Here is a 25,995-nt window from a genome sequence, read left to right as displayed (position 1 = left end):
GCATAGTGAGCTTCAGCCAAAATTTACCGTATGCTTATAAAACAAAATGAGTGTATCCCGTGATAAACCTCAAGAGATTCGTAGATACTAAACCCCGAAACGGGTGGGAAACTAGTGGAAACGAATGCAAACGGGTGGAAACGTGTGGTGAAACGAGTGGAAACGAGTGGCGAAACGGGTGGAAACGAATGAAAAACAACTGGAAACACATGAAAACGAGTGGAAACGAGTGCTAGGGGTTCATATCAAACTAATAAATTTTTTTCAAATGCCTCTTAAAACATTGTTAAAAACAGAACGCTGCTTTGATAACAGAATGGAAGCGATTTTCTTTTTGGTAGTAAGTAAGCAGCTTATTTTCATTTGAAACCAAATCCAGTATTTCAGATACTTTTGTGTTTTGATGTTATATGTTTTTTATGGTTGGATTTTTTATGACAAAGAAACATGGTTGTTGCTGCAAAGCATATATTCTTGATATTTCCTTAGGATGTGAATGATCACTGCAAAGTCTTTTTAATATAAGGGAAGGTTTTTTTCCTAATAAGACCTGTCTGTACTGTGTGTTGCTTGCTTCCAATTTTTAAAACCTTCCTTTTATTTTTATCAAAGGGTGTACATAAACCTTCCTTTTCTGGGCGTCCTTTTGTGTATCTGGACCATTACATTGTATAAAGCCCTCGGAAAAGCCCTCCAATCGATCTGGTATAATTTTCACCAGGAGAGTTTGTAAAAGGAAGATTTTAGCTTTTTGCATTCCAAACTATAACACTAACTACAGTGTTTGTTTACTTCCAGCGAGAGCGACCAATCTTGGCTTGTTTACGGTGTTTGTCAGGAAAGATGAAGTCTTGTAAGCGGTAAGTTTTTTAATATATTTTAGATCACATTTTTTATCCCAATCGAAATAAAGCTTTTCTCTAATTGGAATTCGTTTGGGAAAAAACACACAACAATTTGTGTGCCATAATATAGCATTTACTTCTCTGAAATAATAAAAAACTACCAGAGTTTGTTTGGCAATAGTTTGTTTTAATTTGAGTTAACTATTGAGGCAAGGTGAAGCGTGACGCTGCAGATCAAATCTGTGTTTTGACTGGACTCGCCAACCTTTATGATTATAAAGGTACAGTCTGTTTAATGCAACAATACTCTTTTCAATAAATTCAAAATCCCATGAGTGTGCTGTTATATTGCTTTTCACTTTATATAAAATTGTATCTTTAAATTCTTTGATGTTCATTATTTGTTCGCGTAATTTAATTTCGTGAAAGAGCAATGCAAAACGATTTTTCGAAAAGGCCGAAAATTCGCGAAAACGTGTCAAGTATATTTTGTTCAAATTTCGACCAGTTCGTGTACAAAAAAGGTGGTAAAAAGATGGAATTTTCAATTTTGTTTTAAGGGGACTGAATAAAATTGGTTTTAACGATTTTTAGTGGGAAAGCAATATTGGTTTTCGGTGAGCAAAAAGTAACGAAAATTTGTTTATCCAAACATCATTTTTATACTTCTTAATACAATATATTTTCGCCAAAACGTAAAGGTCCATCAAGTATATGGCACCAATCACCATTAGAACCTGAATAGAACGCGAATGCCAAATTATCTTTACCCCCTAGCACTCGTTTCCACTCGTTTTCATGTGTATCCAGTTGTTTTTCATTCGTTTCCACCCGTTTCACCACTCGTTTCCACTCGTTTCACCATTCGTTTCCACCCGTTTGCATTCGTTTCCACTAGTTTCCCACCCGTTTCGGTGTTTAGTATCTACGCAAGAGATTGCTCTTTCCAAGTCAAATGACCTGACATTTCTCAAAAACACACTAATAATTTTCAATTCAATAATATATTGAATGTATGCCTATTTTAATCTGAATTTTAGAATTTTTGACCAACTTGGTTTCATGAAAATTTAACTCGTCAATTTAAGGTGCACCATCCCTGCACCATAAATTGACGAGTTAATTAACTCGTAAGATTAAGGTGCACCATAAATTGACGAGTTAATTAACTCGTCAGACATAAAGTAGAAAGAAAGCAAAAAGTAATTTAGGGAACAATTTTAGTTTATGCAAACTAAATCCCGTAAGAATAATCGTATTATCGTATTTAGTTGGCCCTAATTCTAGACATCAAGCCAAAATTTAGTCCCTTAAGGCTGACTAAGTTTTGGCCGATAGGCGATTGGTAAACTACTGTATTACACGCATTATAAACGACTCCAGTCTACAGAATCCCTCCATTCGAACTAGCATGTTTGAGCGCCCTTCACATCTCAAAATCTCTTATCTAAGGAGGGTTACAAATAATTCAATTCACTCTTTAGTAAATGAACAGGTACAAATCAAATCGCAAAGCTTTCTCGTTAAACGTAACACGAGCATCATCAAAGCATTAAAGTTTTGCTTTCTCCTCGGAGTGGGGAGGTCATTCGATTCGAAAATGACCGTACGCGCGGCCTAAATTAGGCATTTGAAGACGGACCCTTTCAGTGCAGAGAAAATTTTCCAAAATTATTCTCATCTTTGCTGATTTCAACACTTAGCCTTAAAAGTGGACTTTGGGAAGCTTAATACTTTTGTACTGGATGATTAATGGCACATACCATAGTTTATATATACTAGCCTGCTAGCATCCTTTAACAGATTGCTCTTATACTACCTACGGAATTGTAGAGGTCTGCGATTCAGACTAGCATCAAGCGAGCGAGAATCCGGGGGGGGGGGGGTACTTAGGCAAAAATAGGTGCTGGGTATGTGCTGACGGTAAAGGTCGGGTTTTTCACCTTTCAAAGTCTCTCTAAGGGTTACAAAAATCAGGAAATTTCAAAGTAGTCTCTCAAAGGGTGGGAAAAATCACGATTTTTAGAAAAAAAATTGATTTTGAGAGAAAAAATTACAAAAAAGTCTCATTAAGGGTAGGAAATTTTTGAAAATCAGAGAAAATTTTTCGAAAAAGTCTCTCTAAGGGTCACTTTTTCACTAAAATTTGGTCTCTCTAAGGGTCGGTTTTCGGAGGTCCCGTCCGCACATACCCCTCATTCACCAACCCTAGTACCCCCCCCCCCCCGGGGCGAGAATTGAAGGAACAATTTTCATTTTTCGTTAAGTATGTCAATAAAATTATTCATAAAAAATAAACAAAACAAAAAGCAAAAAATAACAGAAAAAAATGCAAAAACAAAAACATAAAGAATCAAAATAGATATTTCATAAGATATTGTCACAATTTTTGTTCATTAAATTTTACTCTTCTATCGTACAACTTCTATTTGTGTGAAAAAATATCTTCAAAATGTTCTGAAAACTCGCTGAGCTATTGGCATGAAGAGAAAATTTTGGAATACAGTGGAATCTCTTTAAGTCGAACCTCCATAACTCGAAATTTCCATAGCTCGAACAAACTTTTGTGCCCCGTGCTGGTGCGGGTTCGAGTTGTGCAGACTCCAATGTAGAACCGAACAAAACAAAGCACAACACACTTTTAAATCTTTGAATTGTCCATGTTTTCATTCATGGCAGCCAAAACGGTTACCATATGCCTAGCTATCCACTTAAAATCCGCACATAAATCAAATCAATCTGATTGGTTGAATCTCGAAAAATTAGTGTCTGCACAATATATTGACGAACAATATTTAACAATACCGTTTTAAAAAACAAGTGCTCTATTGTTAAATGGAATTTCCTTTCTGTAAACAATTCCCCTATATTGTTCGAAAAATGCAAATCAAGCTGACAATATATTGCGGACACCTTTTCAAAATATTGCCGGCACTCAGCAATATCTCATCAATATATTGCCTGATAATATATTGTGTAGTGTATGTAGCCCTTTGTCGAGGAGACTTTTGGATAGTTAGCCGGTAAGTATGGTAGTTGGAAACTCTTTTGAAATTGAGTTAATTTGAGTTATGAAAGTAGATACAGTCTAATGTACTGTAAGGTGAGTTTGACCCAGTCATTAGACTTCTTTACGATGAGTGGAAAAGCCAGGGACAGATTTCATTCAACTACCTATCCACATGCAATCCATGGGACTTGACAAATACTTTTCATACTGTCTATCAAACGGTCGAAATGAAACATGGTAATTCAAGGCTGATTGTACTCTATGTTGGCCATACGGTATATCATCAATACATTGGACCAACAGGAACGGCTCATTGGTCCTGGTTACTCTTCTGTGCTTAATTGTAGGAGGTGGAATGAGCAGGAAGGTTGTTACTTTGGTAGAAAATCAGATTTTGGGTCGATTTTCCCAAAAAACCCTAGGAAAATGAAGATTTTGACACTTTTTCAGGAAAATTTCATAAAATTGGGGGGGGGGGGTCATTATAAAATGCTATTGGGGTAATTTTTTTACGAAAAATTGCAAAGTGACCCCCCTTACAATCAAGCGCAAAGGAGTACCCACAATTTATAGCGACCATGAAGTGCCTTATTCCCAAACCAAAATGACGGATGCCAGAAGGTATGTTAACGAAAACTTGTTAACACATAAATAATTTTCTAAAATTCTGCGAAATATAACTACAATTTCAAATCATGCCTAAAAAGTTCATTTCCATTGCAACATTTAACTGTTACGTTGATTTCTCTCGCTTTAGTGCTTCGACGAATTGTTCCAAACTTTCTTGAATGTGTCTGACACGCTCTGAAATATCAAGAGAAGTTTCGATTATAGATGCTGGTCTTACGACAAAGAAGACGCACCCACTCACTCATTTTTTTACTATGCTATCACCACGTTAAGCCTACCACGCAGTAACTCAAATTCGCTTGTCAGACCTTCTGGCCCATATTACAGGACTTAACCGACGAAGAAGCAAAAGAAGGAACACAAAAAAAAACTAAACGAAAGCATACGAAGAAACAAACATACGCGGGGACGAAGGAAAGAACGGAGAAGTGAACGAACGGACGAAGATGAAAGCGAAATTACGAAAAAAATTAAACAATTTTAAATTTTTCGGAAAGATTTTCTAAATTGATGCATCAAAAATCATGACATGACATGGGATGAAAAATTGATCAAAAACCACTATTTTAAAAAACAGGTTTCGCAAGTTTGAGGCAGAGAAGCTTTTACAAAAATTTTCCGAAAATTTTTTCCGAAAATTTTTTTAGTTTGGTTAAAGATACTCCATCTAAACGCAAAAATTCAAAAAGTTTTTTCTTCGGCGAAAATAAGGTCTTCAAAGATGAAAGACCCTTCTGTGCAATAATCTTCCTTCTTTTTCATCAATTTATTTCATTGTGATTTTTAAATTTTCAAATTCAGGAATAGTTGGTCTAACAGAAAATGTATAACATGCCATAGTTTTGTTGGTTACATCAAGCAGAAATCTATATTTTGTAAATGGCAAACATAAAAAATTCACTATTGTCAGAGCCCCTAACTCATCGGAGGAGAAACGAACGAACGAACGAACGAACGAACGAACGAACGAACGAACGAACGAACGAACGAACGAACGAACGAACGAACGAACGAACGAACGAACGAACGAACGAACGAACGAACGAACGAGTGATTTGAAACAACTTACTTAATTCTTCAGCGAGATCGACTTGTCTCCCATTGAGGAGATCTTTCTTTAAATCTTGATTCTGTCCAATATCATCAAGTATCTCTTTCACTTCATTCTCCAAACGACGTGCTAGTAATGGGAAAAGATGCGATGCAATAGATTAACAAAATTCTCGAAATATTACAATAATTTTTGCCAAAGCCCCTATGAAAATGAAAAAAATTAGACTGTATCTACCCATGCGAAGTTTATACACATTATATATGTCAAAGGAGCGAGCCTTACTTGTAATTGGCAATTTATAATTGAATATGCTCTGAAAATGGCATTCTTAGCTTCAGTAGCCAAATTCCATGATGGTGGTATTCTTGAGATGAGTTGAAGTTTTAATAAGATACTTCACTAATTTGGTCATTTGAAGTTATAGAGATGACGCGTTATTTTAGAAAAAGTAACAAAATTGTTTTATCACAGATTAACGACTTGTAAAAACTCCAAGTAATCCCCATTAAAGTAATAATCGAAACGTCAGATCATACCTTCAGTATTAATGATTTGTTGTCGTAGAGAATTGCTAGTACTTTGTAACATCCGACGGAATCGCCAAAACAAAATCAAGTCATTACATTCAAGCTGAAGAGAGAAGTACAAAAGACAAATCATAATGAAATCATAAAACTTTTTGAACATTTTTAGATCATTTTCGCACGTGACGGTTCCGTTTCGATCCGAAACGAAATAAAGTCATTATAATGGCTAGAAGTGACGTAAAACTTGAATTCAACCAATAGAATGACTTTATTTTGTTTCGGTGCGAAACGGAACCGTAGCGTATGAACGTGGCCTTAACTTTGGTATCAGTGAGGGAAAACGCAATTGCAATGTCTTCTGGCATTACATCACGGACCCAACAGCTGATTGGTTATAAGTGACGTAAAACCAGTCAATACATCACTTGCAACAAATCAGCTGTTTGGCCCGTGGAAAACATTGCAATGTCTTCTGACATTACATCACGGACCCAACAGCTGATTGATTGTAAGTGACGTAAAACCAGTCAATACATCACTTGCAACAAATCAGCTGTTTGGCCCGTGGAAAACATTGCAATGTCTTCTGACATTACATCACGGACCCAACAGCTGATTGATTGTAAGTGACGTAAAATCAGTCAATACGTCACTTACAATCAATCAGCTGTTGGATCCGTGGAAGACATTGCAATGGTGCATATCATGAATTTATTTCGAATTGTCAACTTGAAATACTCACCGGCAACCAGAATCTCTCAAGCGAGTTTATATATGCGAAGATAAGTAGCTTCTGTTTTGTCTAGATCATTTCTGAGGACGAGAGCAAAAATAAACTTTTACCGTCCTCGATTTTGCGATTCAAAGCTTCAACTTACCTCTGTTTTAGCTACATCCCTATGGTAATACGCCTTGCGACATTCCTGAACGCCTTGTAACGCGCGCTCAATGAAGTAGGAGCGATACAATGATTTCCAAACACGAACGATCTAAGAAAAAAATGAAACACACAAAGTTAACGATTTCTTCATGTTAACTCATGGCTTGAGTTTAAAAGCAGTGTCCTTCCCGTCACATCCTCTCTGGTAAATGTTTTGATATAAGAGATGTTCATCGTGTATAAAATTCTCATCCGAGAGTTACCCCCGTCTTAGTGTTTTTGAGTTTTAGAAACTTGATTTGCTCCATTAGCTTGATTTAGCTTTATATGAGAGATCTTTATATTTCATTCAATTTGAATTAAAAGTTTAAATGGCTAGAGGTTAATACAATCATTGGATTTCTAAACCTTTTAAAGAAAATTGAAACAGGTTACCCCAAATATCCCCTATATCAAAACATGTATCAGAGGGGATAGGCGTGCAGTTTATTTCCTGGTATGATTTATTTTTTGTAATTTTCATTACAGGCTACTCTTTCGGCTCTTTTCATTCGTTAAAGAAAATATGTTATTTTACATGATCTGTCTGGTCTCTGGTAGCAGCGGCTTTACGACTATGTCAGGATTACTAGATTATTAGGATTACAGGATATGGCCGAGTGTGGGCCGATTTTACTTTCGTTTATAATTATTTATGACGTTAACCTGGCTTTAACTAATGTCTTAAGGTTTTGTCCCATAAAGTATGATATTACTTTATTATTACATCGTTACTTTCAAACTTTCCAAAAAGCTAAAATTTTACTGTTTAACGTGGGGTCCTGGACACCGAAAAACCGACAGTTTTTCACAAAATCACTACAGTATATGACCTCTAATACTGAGGTTTTGCTTTACAATTTTGAACATAGATTCTCAAACTAATGATTTTTTTCGTGAAAAAAAATTCAAAACAAAAGTGTGATATGAGAGTTTCTCTTGATTTTGTTCTGCTATTTGAGTACGTACTGCAACGAATAAAAATATAACAGACATGACCAAACGACAGCTTACTACACAAGAGTATGAAGAAGTAAGCGAGGCCGTTCGATTATATCCCTGTCTATATGACAAATCCAAAAAACAGTACAAGGATAACACTGTCACTGAAAATGCATGGAAGGAGGTTTCAAAAAGCAAAAGCTTCATAGAAAATGGTAAGTGTTTTTTTTCCTATGAGATTCATATTAATATCAAAGTAAAGAAACGATTTTAGAGATTATCATTCTAATGTCACTGTTGTACTTTATTTGATGCAAAATTTGATGACGAAAGCGGAGGTGAAAGCGACAACGCAAGAAACAGCCTCGAAGATTCGAATTTTTCAATGTCGCCTGGACTAGCACCTACCATTACAAATCACGCCAATAACCCATCAGTCCTACCGAAGCCATTAACTCAGCAGAAAGCAGCATTGCCTAAACCAAATCCACCCAAGAGAAAACTGGCACAAGAAAAGGGAAAAGAAAATGAATACGAAAAACAAAAGTTGACATTAAAAAAAAACATGAACACGAGGATGGAGTCACGTGATCGAGAGAAGGCAAAAAAGCCATTGCCCCAAAATGACGCAGAAGATCGATTCGTTGCTACAGTTGCAGATGACTTGCGTCAGCTTCCTCAACTGGAAAAATTGATGGCCAAGAATGAGATAAAAAACACTTTATTCAAACACCAAATGATGGTTCTGCAAAATCTGAATCAAAATATAAATCTGCGACAGGCATCAATGCAAAGGGAAATGCAAACTCATCACAATGTTTTACACTGGAAATGGACAGTACTCTAACTCGACTCCTTTAATAACTAACTTCAGAAACGCTGATGATGCTATATTTAACAACACAAATCCTGCTGTACCAAATGATTTTCAAACCGATGTTTCCTAATTTTCTTTCGTTTTTCTTCATCGATTAAAATATATGCAAGAATGGCTAAGTCGTTTGATTTCTTTTTGCTCGCAGTTTAAATTTTTCTCTTCTAATTTTTCAAAAACATCTGTTTTTTCATATTTCCATCGCTTGCTATCGCTTTCTATCGCTTTCATTCTGAGAAGTTATCGCTTTCTATCGCTTTCTATCGCACAGTGGGAACCAAGCTTTAATGAGTCATATTGGTACTTTAAAACCTTGGAAAGCTTCAGAGTCCGAAAAAAGAAATATACCAAAATTTCATTTTTAATATGGCTATTTTTTCTCTTCTTTTTTTTCTTCAAAAATTAGTTTCGGAAATCCCTTTTTTTTTTGGACTGAAACCTTCAAAAGTCAAACAAGATTTATAATTAAATTCTAAAAACTGGGTATATCTAGAAATTATAAACAGCTTCTTCCATGTAAGAAGTCATTGAAGCTTTGTATTTAGACTTGAAAATCATTCTCGCCTGGTTTGAACAAAACTCTCTTGTAGCGAACCCGGAGAAGTTTCAGATGTTATTTCCAGGTACAAAAAACGCAAATATATCTCTTGACATAGGAAATTTTAAACTTAAATCTTCTGAGAATGTTAAACTTCTTGGTGTGCTTTATCATTTTATCCTCATATTCAGGATCTATGTAACAAAGCCTCTCATAAAACTAAAACTATCCTCAAAATTAGATCATATCTGAACCAAGAGCAGGCAGACTTAATATTTAATAGTTTTATATTATCTACTTTTAAATATTGCCCTCTCATTTGGATGTTTTGCAGTCAGATGGCCCACAATCTTTTGACTGAAGCTCATTACAGAGCCCTTAGGGCTGCTAAGCAAAATCTTCTCCATCTTGATTATGATGAGCTTTTGGTCGAAGCAAATTGTGTGTCCATTCATACTCAAAATCTCCAACTCGTGCTAGTGGAAGTTTATAAGAGCGTCAACAATATTGGAAATAAATTAAGCTGAAACCATTTTGAAATCATCCAGCGTGATACTGAGAACGAGGATGAGGATGTGGATTCCCCACATGCTCCAAAACTCAGAAGAGGCGCTCAAATCAAACTTCCTCTACCAAAAAATGCAGTTTGCTTGAACTCCTTCAATTATCAGACATGACAGGCTTGAAATAGACTGCCAAATGAGATTAAAACATCAGACTCAGTAGAGAGCTTTAAAACCAAAATTTTGAAAACAAAAATATATTGTTCTTGCAAACTGTGTTCAATATTTTAATGATTTTATTATTTTAATTTTGATAATAAAATATTTACTATTCAGTAAATATTATATTGTCATGTTGGATTTAATTACACGCTTTTTTTTATAAGAATGGTGTAAATCCATTTCGTCATGGATATTCTTAACTTTTTTGGGAAAATCATCCTAAAATATTCTTACAGTATATTCTTAGGTTAGAATCCTAATTCAGACTAGATTTAACATTTAGTACATATGTCTCAAGCATAAAATGGCATTTTTGTGAAAGGAGTGAGCCTTACTTGGGGGTAATTGACAATTTATATGATTGAAAATGCTCTAAAAATGGCATTCTCAGCTTGAGTAGTAAAATTCCATGATGGTAATATTCTTAGCATATTCTTAATTTTTTGGCCATTTTCATCATGGACATTCTTATAAAGTGTATTCTTATAAAAAAAAAGCGTGTAGTCTTTTTGTACTATTTTGTTTCGTACTAACGATAAATAAAGAATAAATAAAATAAAAAAATTATACCAACAACTCAGTTTGTTCCAAGTTTTTCAGATAATTCGAAATATTTCACGAAAAATTTAACATTAGATAGAGACTACTAGTATTTTGCACGGGATTTTGCACTCAGCCAGGCTGTTATTTTATCGTGTTATTAATCCGAGACATGTTTAAGTAATGGTTTTTAAACAATTTCAATTTAATTGAATCGGTGGGGATTTTTTTGGTGATTCCTGACATATTCCTGGACCTCTGTGCAAAATTTCATCTCTACACCATTTTTGTCCGGGTAGTTATGCAATTTTACCTGAATAATTATTTGTTTTTTGACCCTTAGATAGACCTTTCCCGAGATGTTGCTATTTTTTATGGTTTTCAAATCTATTCATGGTCAAATGTCTAATAAAAATCGAAACATACAGCCCGGCCTCGTTTTCATTTAATTCTATTGTTTGAAATAAAAGTTTAATTCAAAATAACTCAAAAACCGGAAGAGCTTTTTAGATAATTCTTTTTTTGTTTGTTTTGTATTTTTTTACAGATTTTTATTTTACCAAAATGAAACACTCAAACATTGTAACAAAAAACTCGGGAAACGTCCGACAGAAAATTAATTAAAAAACAGGCCCACCTCTTTACTAACTTAGAAAGATCAAAGAAATTCGCGCCGCTAAAGCTTAAGAGACAACAAGTTTTTTTATAAGAGCATTCAAAAATTTTGAAGCCTTTGGATGTTCCTAACTTTTTGAGTTTTAAAGATTGTTCCAAATTAATCGAGGGTTTCAACACGTTGAAGATTGATGATTTTTAAAAGTAGTTTAATCGTTTGAAGAATCAAAAAAATCTTTTTGCACGTTGTTTTTTTATAAGAACAAACTATATAAGAACATAAGGCTTCGATGGCCAAAGTATTAAGAACAAGTTAAGAACATTTTAAGGCTTTGCGGACTTAAAAGCAGCCAACTTCTTAGGAAAAGAGGCAAAAATACAGACTAAATGGTGAAATCAAGAACATGTTAAGAACATTTTTAGGCAAATCGAAAAGTTAAGAGCATCCGAATTTTGGATGTTCTTTAAAAGAACACGTGTATTCGCTCAAAACGATTCATTTTTACCCAATTTTAGTCGCTATTTGTCTTTGTTTTTATTGGAGGCTTTTAACGCGGCGTTGAAGATTGATGATTTTTTAGCCTTTCTTGATCGCTTGAAGTGTTAAAAAAAGTAGTTTTGCGTTGTAAGTTGTTGATCAAAATTCTCTTTGCCAGCTTCATAAGATCAAAGAAATTCGCGCCGCTAAAGCTTACCAAATGCTCCCAAAAACCTAGTTTCTCAATATGGTCTGAACCCTTACTTTAGATGAATTAGCACTTTCGAGGGTGATTTTGATTGATTAATCGGAGTGTACTCACTCTTTACTAACTAAGCAAGATCAAAGAAATTCGCGCTGGTAAAGCTTTGAACATCATATTTTGAAGCATTCGGGTGTTCTTAACTTTTAGGGTCCATTAACCTTTAAAATGTTCTTGACTTGTTCTTAATATTTTGGCCATCTAAACCTTTTGTTCTTATATAAAAAACGTGTACACAAAAAAGTTATACTGCGGTAACAAAAGGTTTCATTGTTTTTTTTTCTCTCGGCAGTATAACTAAAGTCAATGTTAGATGAAAATAAGCAAAAAGAAAAGGTCTATTTTGCCATTGTCATTCATACAAGCCATAAAAGCCGATGCAGCTACGAATTCGTTAAATAATAAGATCTAAAGTATTCGAGGTCGTCAGTGTTCTAGGCTTTTTCATCACAAGAAGATACAGCTCGGTGTCTCCAAACATCTCCAGCGATGTCCAAAGAAACGGTGATAAAAAAATGCACTGAGCTTGGTATTTCTGTGCTAATTGTAATAGTCAATGCTGTCGAGATCTGTCTCATTAAACGTCGAAGAAACAAGAAAAATTTGGAAACAGTACTTTTGAGTTTGTCAGTAGCTGACATTCTTCATGGAATCTTGAACGGCGCATTTCAACTGGTTCAAATTTACGAGGTCTCAAAGTCGAGTTGGACAAGTGTTTTCATCATAATTGATGCCAAACTATTCTTCATGTTGGTTTCAATTTTCCATCTTCTTCTCATCGGAGCAGACCGATTATTCGCAGTTGCCAGGCCTTTTCAACATAATACGGTGGTCACAAAAGGAAAGTTATACCGGACACTCTTTCTGGTCTGGGTTTTGTCGTTTATTGGCTTGGGCTTGTTTAAAATTTACGACGAACAGCTCCCAAAAGTGCACGAGAAAAAGCCTTTTGGAGTGATTTCATATCAAAACGTATCTTGGAGAATTGAAAACACATCACAATACAACACAACACAGACGTCGAAGGAAGCTGATCGACTGCTTAATGAAACAACTCTCTATTCGTTGGTACAACCATTTGATGTCCACCAAGACCGGGAGAAAAGTGGAAGAAAAAGCACGTCACCTCCACCACCACTTCCACCACCAGGTAAAAAAGGTAGAAAAGACGGAAAACCTCCCCCACCACCACCACACATAATGAAAAGAATCACCACAAAAGAAAACATCCTTGCTTATTGTCTTATCGTTGCTGCCATCTCTCTGGTCATCATGTATTCCGCCATCATATACTTTGTCCGAAATGCTCAACAAGAGCATATCCGGCGAAGAGTCAGTTTGCTTAGTGTCCTCATCCCAGCTTGTTTCATCGCTTTCACGTTACACTATGCAGTAATGAGTTTGTCATCAGACAACAAAACATTCTTTTTACCCAATGTTCTCCTGCTGACAAACAGTGCTGCTAATTCCTTCCTGTATTTCTTCAAAGACATTTGTAAATGTAGAGAACAAAAAAGAAAGACAACACAAAAACAGGTGAAGGTTTCAAACGGTGAAAGCAAAAAATCAACATCAGACATGAAGGCAAATTCAACTGAACACATTGAACTACAAGTGACATCTCATTCAACCAAGAAAAAATGATATCTCTAAAGTTGTCTTGTTTTGTCTTCACTTGAATTAGTCTCTAATCATCAATATTGTTTCAAGGCTAAATAAATGCCCGACCCAACTTATCACGCCAACCGGATGAATTATCAACGGATTTGTGATGACATCATTTGTTTAAATTTTGTTTGAAATGCATGATATGCACGACTGGAATGACTTCACGAAATTATGCAACTTTTCTGTTTTTTGTTTAACCCAATACGTCTTTTTCTATTATTTAAGTGACGTATTGGGTGTAAAATTTTAAAAGTTCTCAAAAGACTCTCAAGTGGTGCATATCAGGAATTGCCATGAGCTCAAATTAGCACATTACATTATTCATCACATTCTAAATAACAAAAAAATTGCAATGCAATGTGCTAATTTGCCTTGAAACAATTTTAATGATTAGAGATTAATTCAAATGAAAACAAAATGACACAATGTCATTACAGAAAGACATGATGATTTATAATACACGGGTTTCGAATTAAATTTTTGCTTAGCTTTAGCTTTGATCCCATGTACATTTGCACGAAAAATATCAAGTAAACAGAACGAAAATTGGCCGTGTATCAAGCAATTTTAGCTCATTTTTCCATTTTGACAGACTTTATGGGTCATTATGAAAACAAAAAACATTAAAGTAAAAAGTCAATCGTTCAATCATATTTCTTTTATTGAATTTAAAATAGAAAAACATCTTTTGAATGAACACCTGGCTTTCAAAAGAGAAGAAAGGAAATCTATCAACCTTTTATAAGGCATTTCCCCTGATCGCTCCTTTTATTTACTTGATTTTTTCTCTCGCGCCAGATTTAATTTGAAACCCGTGTATTGAATTACTTTGAAAAATTAGTGCCCAGTAGTGTATACTATTCTACTATGGTTTAAATAAATAATAAGACATAGTTCTTTTTTTTCTGTCTAACTAAATAATTTGTAGATAGATAATTATGGGGACGATACACGTTTTTTTATAAGAACATTCAAAGTTTTTTAAGCCTTCGGATGTTCTTAACCTTTTGAGTTTTAAGCCATAAGATGTTAACATGTTCTTATTTTCTCCATTTAGTAATCATTTGTGTCCATTTTCCTAAGAAATCGGGTGTTTTAAAGTCTGCAAAGCCTTAAAATGTTCTTAACAACTTTTTAATATCATGACCATCGAAGACTTATGTTCTTATAAAGTTTGTTCTTATAAAAAAACGTGTACATGAACTATGGTATCCTTTTTTGTTTACAGTTTAGTCATTATATCTAATCATAATTGATGTTTGTAAGCTTGTAAATTGTTAACAATCACATTTGGTTATTAAAAAGATCATCCCGGGGGGGGGGGGGGGGGGGGGGCAGTCAGGAAAATTGACCGACGGGTATGTGCGGCGGTTAAGGGTATGTTTTTCAAAATATCAGAAATGTATTGTAAGGGTGGAAATTTCAGCAAATCTGGGAAAAATTGCAAATTTTTGCTCGAAAATTTTGATTTTTTTTGCTCGAAAATAGTTTAAAATTTGAAAAAATGCACTGTAAGGGTATGAATTTCACCGATTTTTTTCTGCACTGTAAGGGTGCGATTCTAAAAGCCAATTTTTTCGCCGCACATACCGTCAGTTGGTAAACCCACTGCCCCCCCCCGGGAAGATCATAGACTGTTTGACTGAATAAGATACAAAGTCTCTAAACATTGATGACGCTCCTTACTGATCTTGTAAACAGTGGCGTGGTGGGAAAATTATTCTGGGGTGGCCAAGCAGATTTTGAGAGATTTTTTGCTTCATTTAATTTCCTTAAGAATACAAACAATACAAACTAAGCACAAACATAAACACAAAGAAGAGTGCGAAATTTCCTTTGTGGTACCACCATTGAAAGCGAAAAACGTCAACTTATAACTTTATAACAACAGAAAAAGGCTGTTCCGTTGATTTTGAAAAACTTAATTTTGCGGAAAATCCTTGTCAAAATGCAATTCGAAATAGTGTCAACTGATGCAAAGGCTAAATAAAATAATAAATTAATTTCATAAGGATACATCTTTTTGGGTCGACATTTGAGAGTTTGATCACATTTTCTTTGAAAGTTTATTCTCTTAAAATCTTCACGTCTAAGTGGGCAGCGGTTCTCTTACTCTGACAAAACGATCGTAATCTTTTTTTAAATCTACCGATGGCTTTATGGGCAGTGACCCCTAGAACTTTGGGGTATTGTGCTTTCCATGACAAGGCAATTATCTTTTAAAATACTTGTTAAAAATGTAATATCTTTTCATTCGAATTCGATCATCTTAAATATTCCCACCAGTATATTAATCATCTTATTCCCAAAGCAACCAAACAGCTGTTTACTTCCGATGAGAAGTCAGAATAGAATAAAAGGTATTGACTCTCCATTTATTTTTGTCACGTTCATGGTTAACACACGCAATGTTTTCGCAAGCTCAACATTTTTTTTCATGACGATCGAGACCTCAATTCGAATAAATTGAACCTGGCTTTAACTCGTGACTTGAGATTTTTTCCTTACAAAGCATGATGTTACTGAACTTTAGAAAAAGCTAAAATTTTTACTTAGAATAGCAGGGAATTATGAAAACTAACCCCCCCCCCAAGAAAATCAAAGACTTAAGTTCACCAATGAGCTGAAATAGAAAGTTTACCTCGTTCGGGGAAACTTCTATATTCTGCGTTTGCAAATTTCTTTTAACAGCCGTAATTTCATCTTCAGCTAATTCTGGATGGTGCGTCTCTTGGGTTGACTGCAGCAGACGGTCTAGCTCTTTCTTCACTTCGTTGTTAAAAGACTGTAAAAAGTATAAGCGTTTATGGGAGGATTGGTTGACTCACTGCAGTAGCGTAGACAGGAGGAGCGCAAAATTTGTGTAGGAGAGCAGATTTTTATGGCACTATTATTATCTTTTTATATTACGAATGGATAATATAATGGTGTCATGAAATATGCTCCTCCTACTGAAATATGCTCCTCCTACACAAATTTTGCGCCCCTCTTGTCTACGCTACTGCACTGATCCTGTAGAGGCTGAAAGTTAAGATTTTGGGCCAAACATACAGGTGTTCTACACTTTTGTAATAGAGGTTCTTTGCCGTTTTATTTGTCTGTAGGTGTAGAACGGAATTCGACAGCTAAATTATTTGCTTTCAGTAGAACTCAAAAGTATTCTCAACGGATTTCCTGCAGAGACTAACTTTGAAGGTTTAGAATTTAGGCCAAATATACAGGTTTTCTACAATAGAGCCTTTTACGTTTTATTTGTCTGCAGACAGGAATTCATAATATTCAGGACGTAGTGTTTTATACGAAAGCACTCAAAATAGCCCGGACGCTTTCCAAGTTCAAAATTAGTGGCAAACACCCGGTCTTTTTCGGGTGCTTCTGTATTTTAGCCTATTTCATAGGATTCGTGCATCTGATACATGCTATTTTCTATTTAATTTATAGGGGAAAATGCACCAACCTGTGCAAATTCACCTTCAATAAACACGTAGAAAAAAATTGTTTGTCATTATTCATTTTGCCCTTTTTCCATTTTTGCTGCCTTTGTAAGTCTTATATCTCAATTGTAGCGAGAGTTCAACCATAAAAATTTGTTTTCTGCAGTAGTGTGACGTAGTAAAAAAGGAATCCTGTAAAATAGGCTAATAAAACTTTTCTTCATGAAGAACACAAATTCGAAAATTATTTCTTCTGCTTTTAATAGAATTCGAAAGAATCCTACCCGCAGAAATCTTATACAAAACACTAGATAGAGCTATCTGTCCCTAGCTGAAGCAAAACAATCCACCATTTTTGATAAGTAGGACCATAGTTCGGTGTCGGCAATTTGATCGATCAGCCTATTATTTCGCCACGTCGTTTCGCGTCATTCAGGTTTTTTTGCTTGGTTGAACGAATTGCCGGTACCGAACTGTGACCTACTTTGAACTAATTTCAGCAAAGATCAGTGGCGTTGTGGCAGGGGGCATGGCCCCCTCAGCGGAGCTTTTATGAAGGGGCACCGAAGAGCAAGGGGCGCCAAAAAAGATTTTTTAAACGCCCCAATCTTAAAAATCATACTTTATACGCCTTAAATTGCGCCCAGGACCAATTTAACTGAGATAATTTCAAAATACTTGCAATTTTTTTTGCTCACTTCGCTCGCAATACAGTTCATTGGTAACTTCTTTGCAATCTAGCTAATTTACAAGTTTTTTGTGTACAATATAGCATTATTAAGTGCGCCCTAAGACCAATTTGCTGACAACAATATTGAAATCATAAAACATCAATTTTTTCGCTCGCTTCACTCGCATTACACATTGTTTCTTTAAGTTTCTTTTCACTCTAGCAATTGTCAAATTTCTCTATTTTTATTTAGTGATTTGGGGTATCTTGGCGATTTTAAAAAAATTTCTAGTCAGCCCCAACCATGGTGGGGCCTGTTTTCCCTTTTCCATTCATCAAGGATATATCTACTCTTCTCTATTAAATATTTCCTTCCTCATTATCCCTAGGTAAATGCATTAGTAAAAGTTTAGAAACTGGTGGGTGGGGGCACCATATCGGAAAATTGGGGGGGGGCGCCAATTAAAAGAAATTGACTTTGGCCCGTCTAGAAAAATTTTCCCACAAGCCATTATATTTTGCTTCGCCTAACTTTGCTTGGGAAATACAGAGTAGGCTCTATCCAGTGTTTTATATGAGATATCTATGATCGTACCTGATCACTACTCCTGGATGACCAATACATCCATCTTTCTTTCCATCCAGGACCTATCAGTTTATTGAGGACGTTTTCCGATTTCTCCGATTCAAATTGAAGACTTTCTTCCATGAACTTAATGGCTTCGTCCCATTGTTCCTTACTTGGAACATTGCTGTCTTCCAAGGCTGTCCTTTGAATTACGCGCTGTTGGAATACAAGGGGAAGGATCTATTTCGTGAATCTAATAACCCGGAAACCTGGCGACGAAAATCCGTTTGCGGAATGCAATTTTTCTGATTTTCATGATAACAACAATGGTTTCAGTAACGGGTTTAGTCGCAAGGAAAGACCAAGCACATTATTATTTCTCACCAGACTTTCTTTGGCCAACGTTTACCACAAAGACGAGTTTGGTACAGGCTAGGGTTTTATATGAGAAGGTTCAAGATAACTGATCAATATTTCTTACCAGACTCTCTTTAGCCAACGTTTGCCAACTATGATTTTGTGTACATTCTTTGAATACTGTTTGTTTCAATTCCTCGAATAACGTTTTGTGTGCATCTTTCTTTCCACCGATTTCAATGCCTTGCTGCAAATTTAGAAAAAAAAAATTGTTTATGAAAATGATATAAAGGATTTCGAATTACCTTGTAATTATATATTTTCAAACCAACCAGTCTTCGTTCTTTGTCCTTGGTAAGAAGTTTCCCTTTTTCCACAAATCTACCACTTTTTGGTTAGGACAGTCCAAAAAACATCTAGGAGAAACCTGTTTGTCGTCTAGCAAGACCATGGAAATTTATAAATCGAAAGAAAAAATAAATTCTCAAAAAATAACAGTACCTCCATAGCATCGCTGAATTCAGTCAATAGCGTGTCAAAACCAATCTACGAAAATTGAAATAATCTAGTAATTTTGACTAAAATTTTATCAGCTTAGATCGAATCAAAACTCTCTGTATCTCGAATGAAGACTCCTTGTTCAGAATCCCTATGGAATTAGAAGAACATTATTGCTCCCAAGTCCGATGTATTCATTTGATTCACGATAGATAAGGTTACATAACGTAAACATAATCCTCACAAAGATTATAATTATGTATCTCTCAACAGCCTCGAAATAAATGTCTCTAAGTCACGAGGCACGGTCATAAAAATTTCATCATAAAGTCAATGCTCTCTTATTCGAACCTCTTTTATTCGAATCTTTCTATAATTCGAACTAAGATATTTGTCCGCTCAACTAGAAATTAGTATAAAATACTTTCTGTAAATCGAATCTTTCTCTAATTCAAAGAAAATTCTTGGTCCCTTAAAGCTCGAATCAGAGTGAATCAACTGTATCATCATAAAAAGTTGACCTTACCTTGACAGCGTAATGAGGTAATACCCTGTCCGCCCATTCTTTCAGCAAAATATCGACTTTGGTTTTGAATTCACGTGGATTCCCTATCTGAGCGGCTGGTAAGTAAATGTTTTCGATGGCATGCTCTTTGACTGATTCCCACAAGTTCTTGGATAAAATTTGTTCCCAGTCTTGTGGAGAGGTCTGGGAAAGACTGAGTACTTCGTCTAATATTTCACCACGTGCTTTGTCAAATAGCTCATCCTGAGAAAAGATACAAAAATAAAAAAATTGAAAAAATATTAGTTCAGTATGCTTTAAATTCAGGGACGAAAAGTTTAAAAAGAAAGAAATTGGTATATAATCCTGAGTCACATATCCTCCATAATCACGGAAAAGGTTCTACTTACGTGTGAAAAGTAATCCCTTGAATGTCAAACAATGCACAATGCAACCTGAAAGATGCTAGTCATGCCTTGTCATGCCCTGTCATACCTTGACAATCGAACGCCACAGCGAGATAGAAACTTTCTTTTTGAATGACAGTCTTAACACGAGTTTACCCAGGCGAAAGTACATTCATAGAGGTATAAAGAAAGACAGGAGATGAATTTGTCGGTAATTGGTCGTTAAAGTCTTTTGATTTCTTTTATGTAATAAACCAAAAGAAATTCTAGGCTCGCCCGACGAAATAGGACTTTTTAGTAGAACTCAAGTTTGCTGTGAACATTCTTACTATCAGCATCGAAGATTTCCAGCCTTCTAATATACGAGAAGAAAATAAAATTTAGCTCCACGAAATAAGTTTGCGTTCAATTTTGTCATCCATTAAATTTTGTTTTGAAAAGATATTTTCTCAAGCCAGAAAATGAAAAGTTCTTTATAAGCACACACAATTTCAGACCCAATTTGTAGACAAAAAGTCGCTGGAGAATTTTGGAGGAAAGTAATAAGCAATAGAGTTCACCTTGAAGAAAATGTTGATCGAAAAATCTTGTCATTTGATGAAGGATTGCAAAGTTTACAGGCCCTTTTTTAATCCAAATATTTTCTTACACCAATGTCAGAAACAATGAATCTCGTCCCATTTTATTTCCAACACTTAAGTTAGCCAATAAGATTTTTCCTATCAACAAAAGAGCTCATTAAAAATGCACGATATATGAGATTATGAGCATGCATACCTCGTAATATTTTTAATCGTAGGGCGAGCATGGTTACAATAGCATACTTCTCCTGTTTCTTTATACCTCCATGGTACATTGTAGTATGATGACAATCGAAGCTCGTATCTCCGAGATAAATCACCACAAATCACCACACATCACAAAATAAAATGAAAATTTCTTTTCCGTTTGTCAGAGATTTATCATCAACAATTTCTTACCCTGTCCAATTCCCTTAGTGTTGGATAATTGTTCTTCCACTCCGTTTCGAGGTTAAATTTCTTGGCTTTGAATGTATCATATTGTTGTTCTATAGATTCTCGTACCATTTGCCAGAAACAGTTGGCAACGGCAAAACTCAGGTTCTGTGTTGTCATCTGACTTGTTTTTAGAATACCAGACCTGTGTAGATTATCGAAATCGCAAGATATAATTAATACCTATAATAGTGCTGTAGCAACCTTTGCCTCTAATAATTTTTCAAAGATGGTTTCTTAAAGCTTTCGAAATACTCATTAATCCTTATTCATGTTATGCACCATTGCAGTGTCTTCCAAGGACCCAATAGCTGATTGGTTGCAAGTGACGTATTAACTGATATTACATTACTTACAAACAATCATCATCATCATCATCCTTCGATCTAGGTCTTTAAAGACCTCCCCCCCTTCGGGCGAAACCATGGTTGGCCCTCGCGGTGTCACTATACTTCAAAATGCTTCCTACGACGCGGCACTGTATAACGAATATAATTCTTTCTTTCTTTCAGTATGAGATACATGACGTCATGAAATTTGTCAAAACTGACAATCAGCGCTCTAGAGTAATGCCAATTGAATAAACCATAGCTGAATGAGCCAAAATTCTCACGATTTGTGGCCGATTTTGAATTTCGATGGAGAAAAAAATAATGTTGATTAAAAATCGATAGAATAACCAGGCGGGCGAAAACCTCTGCTGAAAATGGTGATACATTGTCAGTATTTTCCTTGAAAATAGAATGGGTACCTTATTTAGAAAAGAAAATCCATCCTATATTTTATGTATTTGTCAAGGGAAATCTAGCCTGTATTTTCCAAGGAATATTAATTTTGAATTTTCTGGAGATGAAGAAACCTCAGAGCAAAATGTCAATCTTCAGATTTTAAGGATAGAGTCTCCTTTGTAATCTTCGTACAAAGTAAAGAAAAATACACACAGGGAGGAAGGACTAGGAAAAGAGGAACCATACTTGAAAAGCTCTGATTGTCTGAAAAAGTCTTCTTCGTATTGCTTTATGTGATCGATACTCTCGTTTGTATTGCCTGCAAATAGAGAAATCTGATGTTGAGTGATGTACAACATAGACCTTTCCTTTCTTCATATTCAAGACACAGAGGCAAAGGTCAAATGAGAAAAATAACGGTCAAAAGAAAGGTAAAATTTTCAGATTTTGAGATAGAATGCATAAATTATTTTTTCCAAACTGAACCACCCGAAAATCCAAAATTGAACTGCCCTGGCTGACTGACTCTGTTAGAAAGAACATTTACCTGTGCCTGTGACAACAGCATAATATCCCATGGCTTTCATTGGGAACAATCGACCTCCTAAAATCTTCTTGATCTATGAGAAGGGAAAACAAACATGGGAAATTAAAATGTTCATACAAAAAGTTTAAGAAGAGCGCAACAAAGAATGTTCAAATAAGTTGAGCATTTCAAAATCATAATACTGACACAATACTTAATCTGGATCTGGAGAGAGAAACTTTCCCACTACCTTTTAGATGTCTATAGAAGTTTGTAAAAAGACTACTTCCTTGGACTCTAAGTAATTAGAACGGTCATTCTAGAGTTCCCTTCTCAACATACATACCCTATTCTGATCAATTTTATTCCTTTCTGCCAAGTCGACTTTTGTCATTACAAAAATTGTTCTTTTACCTTAAATGAGAAAAAACATTTTAGATGCGACCATAAAGAATCTGCCTGTACTATAATTTGCACATCAAGGTAAAGACAACATATACACCTTAATCCCATTTATGTGCGCCTTTTATTTTCAAGGGAGAGTGAAATGGGTCCTTTATTCAGAGAGTCAAATTCGTCATTTGTCAAGGAAAATATATCAATCCCGTATTTTCCAAGGAAAAGATATCCATCCCGTATTTTCCAAGGAAAAGATACCCATCCTGTATTTTTCATGGAAAATCTATCCATCCCGTATTTTTAAAGAAAAATATATCCATCCCGTATTTTCCAAGGAAAATAAATCCATCCCGTATTTTTCCAAGGAAAATATATCCATCCCGTATTTTCCAAGGAAAATATATCCATCCCGTATTTTCCAAGGAAAATATATCCCATATTTTCCAAGGAAAATATATCCCGTATTTTCCAACAAAAATATATCTATCCCGTATTTTTCATGGAAAATCTATCCTGTATTTTTCATGGAAAATCTATCTATCCCGTATTTTCCAAGGAAAATTTATCCATCCTGTATTTTCCAAGGAAAATCTACCCATTCTGTATTTTCCAATGAAAATTATTAATAATTATAACTCTTTCTTTTCCTAATATTTCCAGGAAAAATCCATCTTGTATTTTATTTATTTGTAAAGGAACTTTTTTCTATTTTTTTCAAGGAAAAACAATTCCACTCTTTCCAATGAAACTCAGCCTGTATTTGTCAAGTTAAATCAAGTTTGCGTTTCCGAGGAAAAACAAACTTGTGTTACCAAGAAAATTCAATCTTGTACTTTTTGTTTTTGACAAGGAAAGTATTTTCCAAGCAATATCTATTCTGCATTTTCCAAAGAAAGCCAAATTGTAATTGTTAAGTAAAATGAAACATCATTTTCAAGGAAAACGATTTTCAAATGAAAGCCAAAGAATTTTCCAGTATTTTTCAAGCAGAATTTTTCTTGTATTTTAAAAGTAAAATCAATTGTGCATTTTCCAATGTCAATCAAAGTTGTATTTCCAAAGAAATCAATTCTGTCTTTTCTCAGAATGATCTCAAATGATCAGTCTAATGAAAGTCAATCTTGTATTTTCCAAGGAAATCAATCATGTATCTTTCAATGAAGTCAATTTCCAAGGAAAATTAATTTGTATTTTGAAGAAATCTGAGGAAATCTAAGATTTTTAAGTCCAGACAGAAAATGTGCAATATCATTTGTTTACAAATGAAAATACAGCCTTTATCTTCTAAAAAAAAGTCAGCCTTTTGCAGGGATATATGTAATAAAACCAATGAATAATTTGTTTTTTCAAATTTAAAATTTTCCAAAAAAAATGAAACCTTGTCAAAAATCAATACTGTATTTTTATAGATGATATACGCTTCTTTCCTTATTCTGTGGTTCCTATTGTTTTACTTCTGTACTGTACTATTTTTATGGAAAATCAATGCCATATTTTAAAAGGAACCTGTCTAGGAAAATATCTGCCTTTCCCATTCTCTGAAAAATACCCCGTTTACATTTTCTGTGGAATATATTTTTTTCTCATACTCATGTTTTCCAAGAAAAATACAAGAGGAAATTATTTTCCTTGGAAAATAACCTTGTATTTTGAAAGGAAAACATCTTCCACATTGCCCCTTCGTAATTTCTAAGGAAAATAATTCCCCTTAGTATTTTTAAAAGAAAAACATCTTCCACTTTGTGTTTTCCACGAAAAATAATTTCTCCTCGTATTTTGAAAGAAAAACATCTTCCACTTTGTCCCTTCACATTTTCCAAGGGAAATAATTTCTCCTAGTATTTTAAAAGGAAAACATCTTTCACTTTGTCCCTTCGTATTTTCCAAGGAAAATAATTTCTCCTTGTATTTTGAAAGGAAAACATCTTTCACTTTGTCCCTTCGTATTTTCCAAGGAAAATAATTTCTCCTTGTATTTTGAAAGGAAAACATCTTCCACTTTGTCCCTTCACATTTTCCAAGGAAAATAATTTCCCCTCGTATTTTGAAAGGAAAACATCTTCCACTTTGTCCCTTCACATTTTCCAAGGAAAATAATTCCCCTCGTATTTTAAAAGGAAAACATCTTCCACTTTGTCCCTTCACATTTTCCAAGGAAAATAATTTCTCCTCGTATTTTGAAAGGAAAACATCTTCCATTTTGTCCCTTCACATTTTCCAAGGAAAATAATTTCTCCTAGTATTTTAAAAGGAAAACATCTTTCACTTTGTCCCTTCGTATTTTCCAAGGAAAATAATTTCTCCTTGTATTTTAAAAGGAAAATATCTTTCACTTTGTCCCTTTGTATTTTTCTAAGGAAAATAATTTCCCCTCGTATTTTGAAAGGAAAACATCTTCCACTTTGTATTTTCCACTTTATACTTACTGAGGGAAACATCTTCCACTTCATATTTTTGAGGAAAATATCTCCCTTTCGTATTTTGTAAGGAATATATCTTCCATTGTTTCCAAGGAAAATCTCTGCTTCGTATTTTCCAAGGGAAATATCTTCCTTCCATTTTGTATCTTGCAAGGGAAACATTTTCCACTTCGTACTTTCCGAAGGGAGTATTTTCTACTTAGTACTTTCCGAGAGAAATATCTTTCGCTTCATATTTTTGAGAAAAATATATCCTATTCGTATTTTGTGAGGATTATATCTTCAATAGTTTCCAAGGAAAATCTCTTCTTTGTATTCTCCAAGGAATATCTCTTCATATTTTCCAAGGAAAATATCTCCCCTTTAAATTTAGTAAGGAATTATTTTCCACTTTGTACTTTCTGAGGGAAAAATTTTCCATTTCATATTTTTGAGGAAAGTATATCCCTTTTATATTTTGTAAGGAGCATATCTTCCATAGTTTCCAAGGAAAACCTCTCCTTCGTATTTTTTAAGGAAAATATCTTCACTTCATATTTTCCAAGGAAACCATCTCTCTTTTGTATTTTTCAAGGAAAATACGATATCAGTTTATCAAGGAAAATATGATATCCATATTTTTCAAGGAAAATCTCTTCCATACTTTACAAGGAAAAAAGGATAATGTATTCCTTTCATATATTCCATCCTTTGTATTTCCCAAGAAAAGAAATCTCTTATCCTATCTGTATTTTTCAATGAAATTATCTTCCTTTTATATTTTCCCTTTTGTATGTTTCAAGTAAAATGTACCTTTCACTCAAATCTCATCAGGAAGGAAAAACCAACAACACATTTCCA

General features: G+C 34.7%; 1 protein-coding gene across 2 annotated transcripts in view; it reads right to left on the bottom strand.

Moving 5' to 3' along the window:
* Positions 1-4,477: 4,477 nt before the first annotated feature.
* LOC136804146 (dynamin-like GTPase OPA1, mitochondrial) overlaps positions 4,478-25,995 on the bottom strand; it is a 46,764-nt gene continuing 25,246 nt past the window's right edge. For both annotated transcript variants that reach the window (XM_067060880.1, XM_067060881.1), the window contains exons 16-28: positions 22,683-22,750; positions 22,358-22,430; positions 22,057-22,129; positions 21,047-21,227; positions 19,681-19,923; positions 19,158-19,202; positions 18,781-18,903; positions 18,327-18,515; positions 16,269-16,412; positions 6,945-7,055; positions 6,076-6,169; positions 5,555-5,665; positions 4,478-4,659 (exon numbers count right to left, since the gene is read on the bottom strand). In XM_067060880.1, the coding sequence (XP_066916981.1) occupies positions 4,589-4,659; positions 5,555-5,665; positions 6,076-6,169; positions 6,945-7,055; positions 16,269-16,412; positions 18,327-18,515; positions 18,781-18,903; positions 19,158-19,202; positions 19,681-19,923; positions 21,047-21,227; positions 22,057-22,129; positions 22,358-22,430; positions 22,683-22,750 (1,526 nt within the window). In that variant the 3' untranslated portion in view covers positions 4,478-4,588. The remainder of the gene's footprint in view (positions 4,660-5,554; positions 5,666-6,075; positions 6,170-6,944; positions 7,056-16,268; positions 16,413-18,326; positions 18,516-18,780; positions 18,904-19,157; positions 19,203-19,680; positions 19,924-21,046; positions 21,228-22,056; positions 22,130-22,357; positions 22,431-22,682; positions 22,751-25,995) is intronic.

Source organism: Clytia hemisphaerica, unplaced genomic scaffold, assembly GCF_902728285.1.
Source record: "Clytia hemisphaerica strain Z4C2 unplaced genomic scaffold, Clytia hemisphaerica genome assembly, whole genome shotgun sequence".
NCBI lineage: Eukaryota > Metazoa > Cnidaria > Hydrozoa > Leptothecata > Clytiidae > Clytia > Clytia hemisphaerica.
The sequence above is the reverse complement of the archived record's forward strand: the minus strand, read 5'-3'. Positions and strand labels throughout refer to the sequence as shown.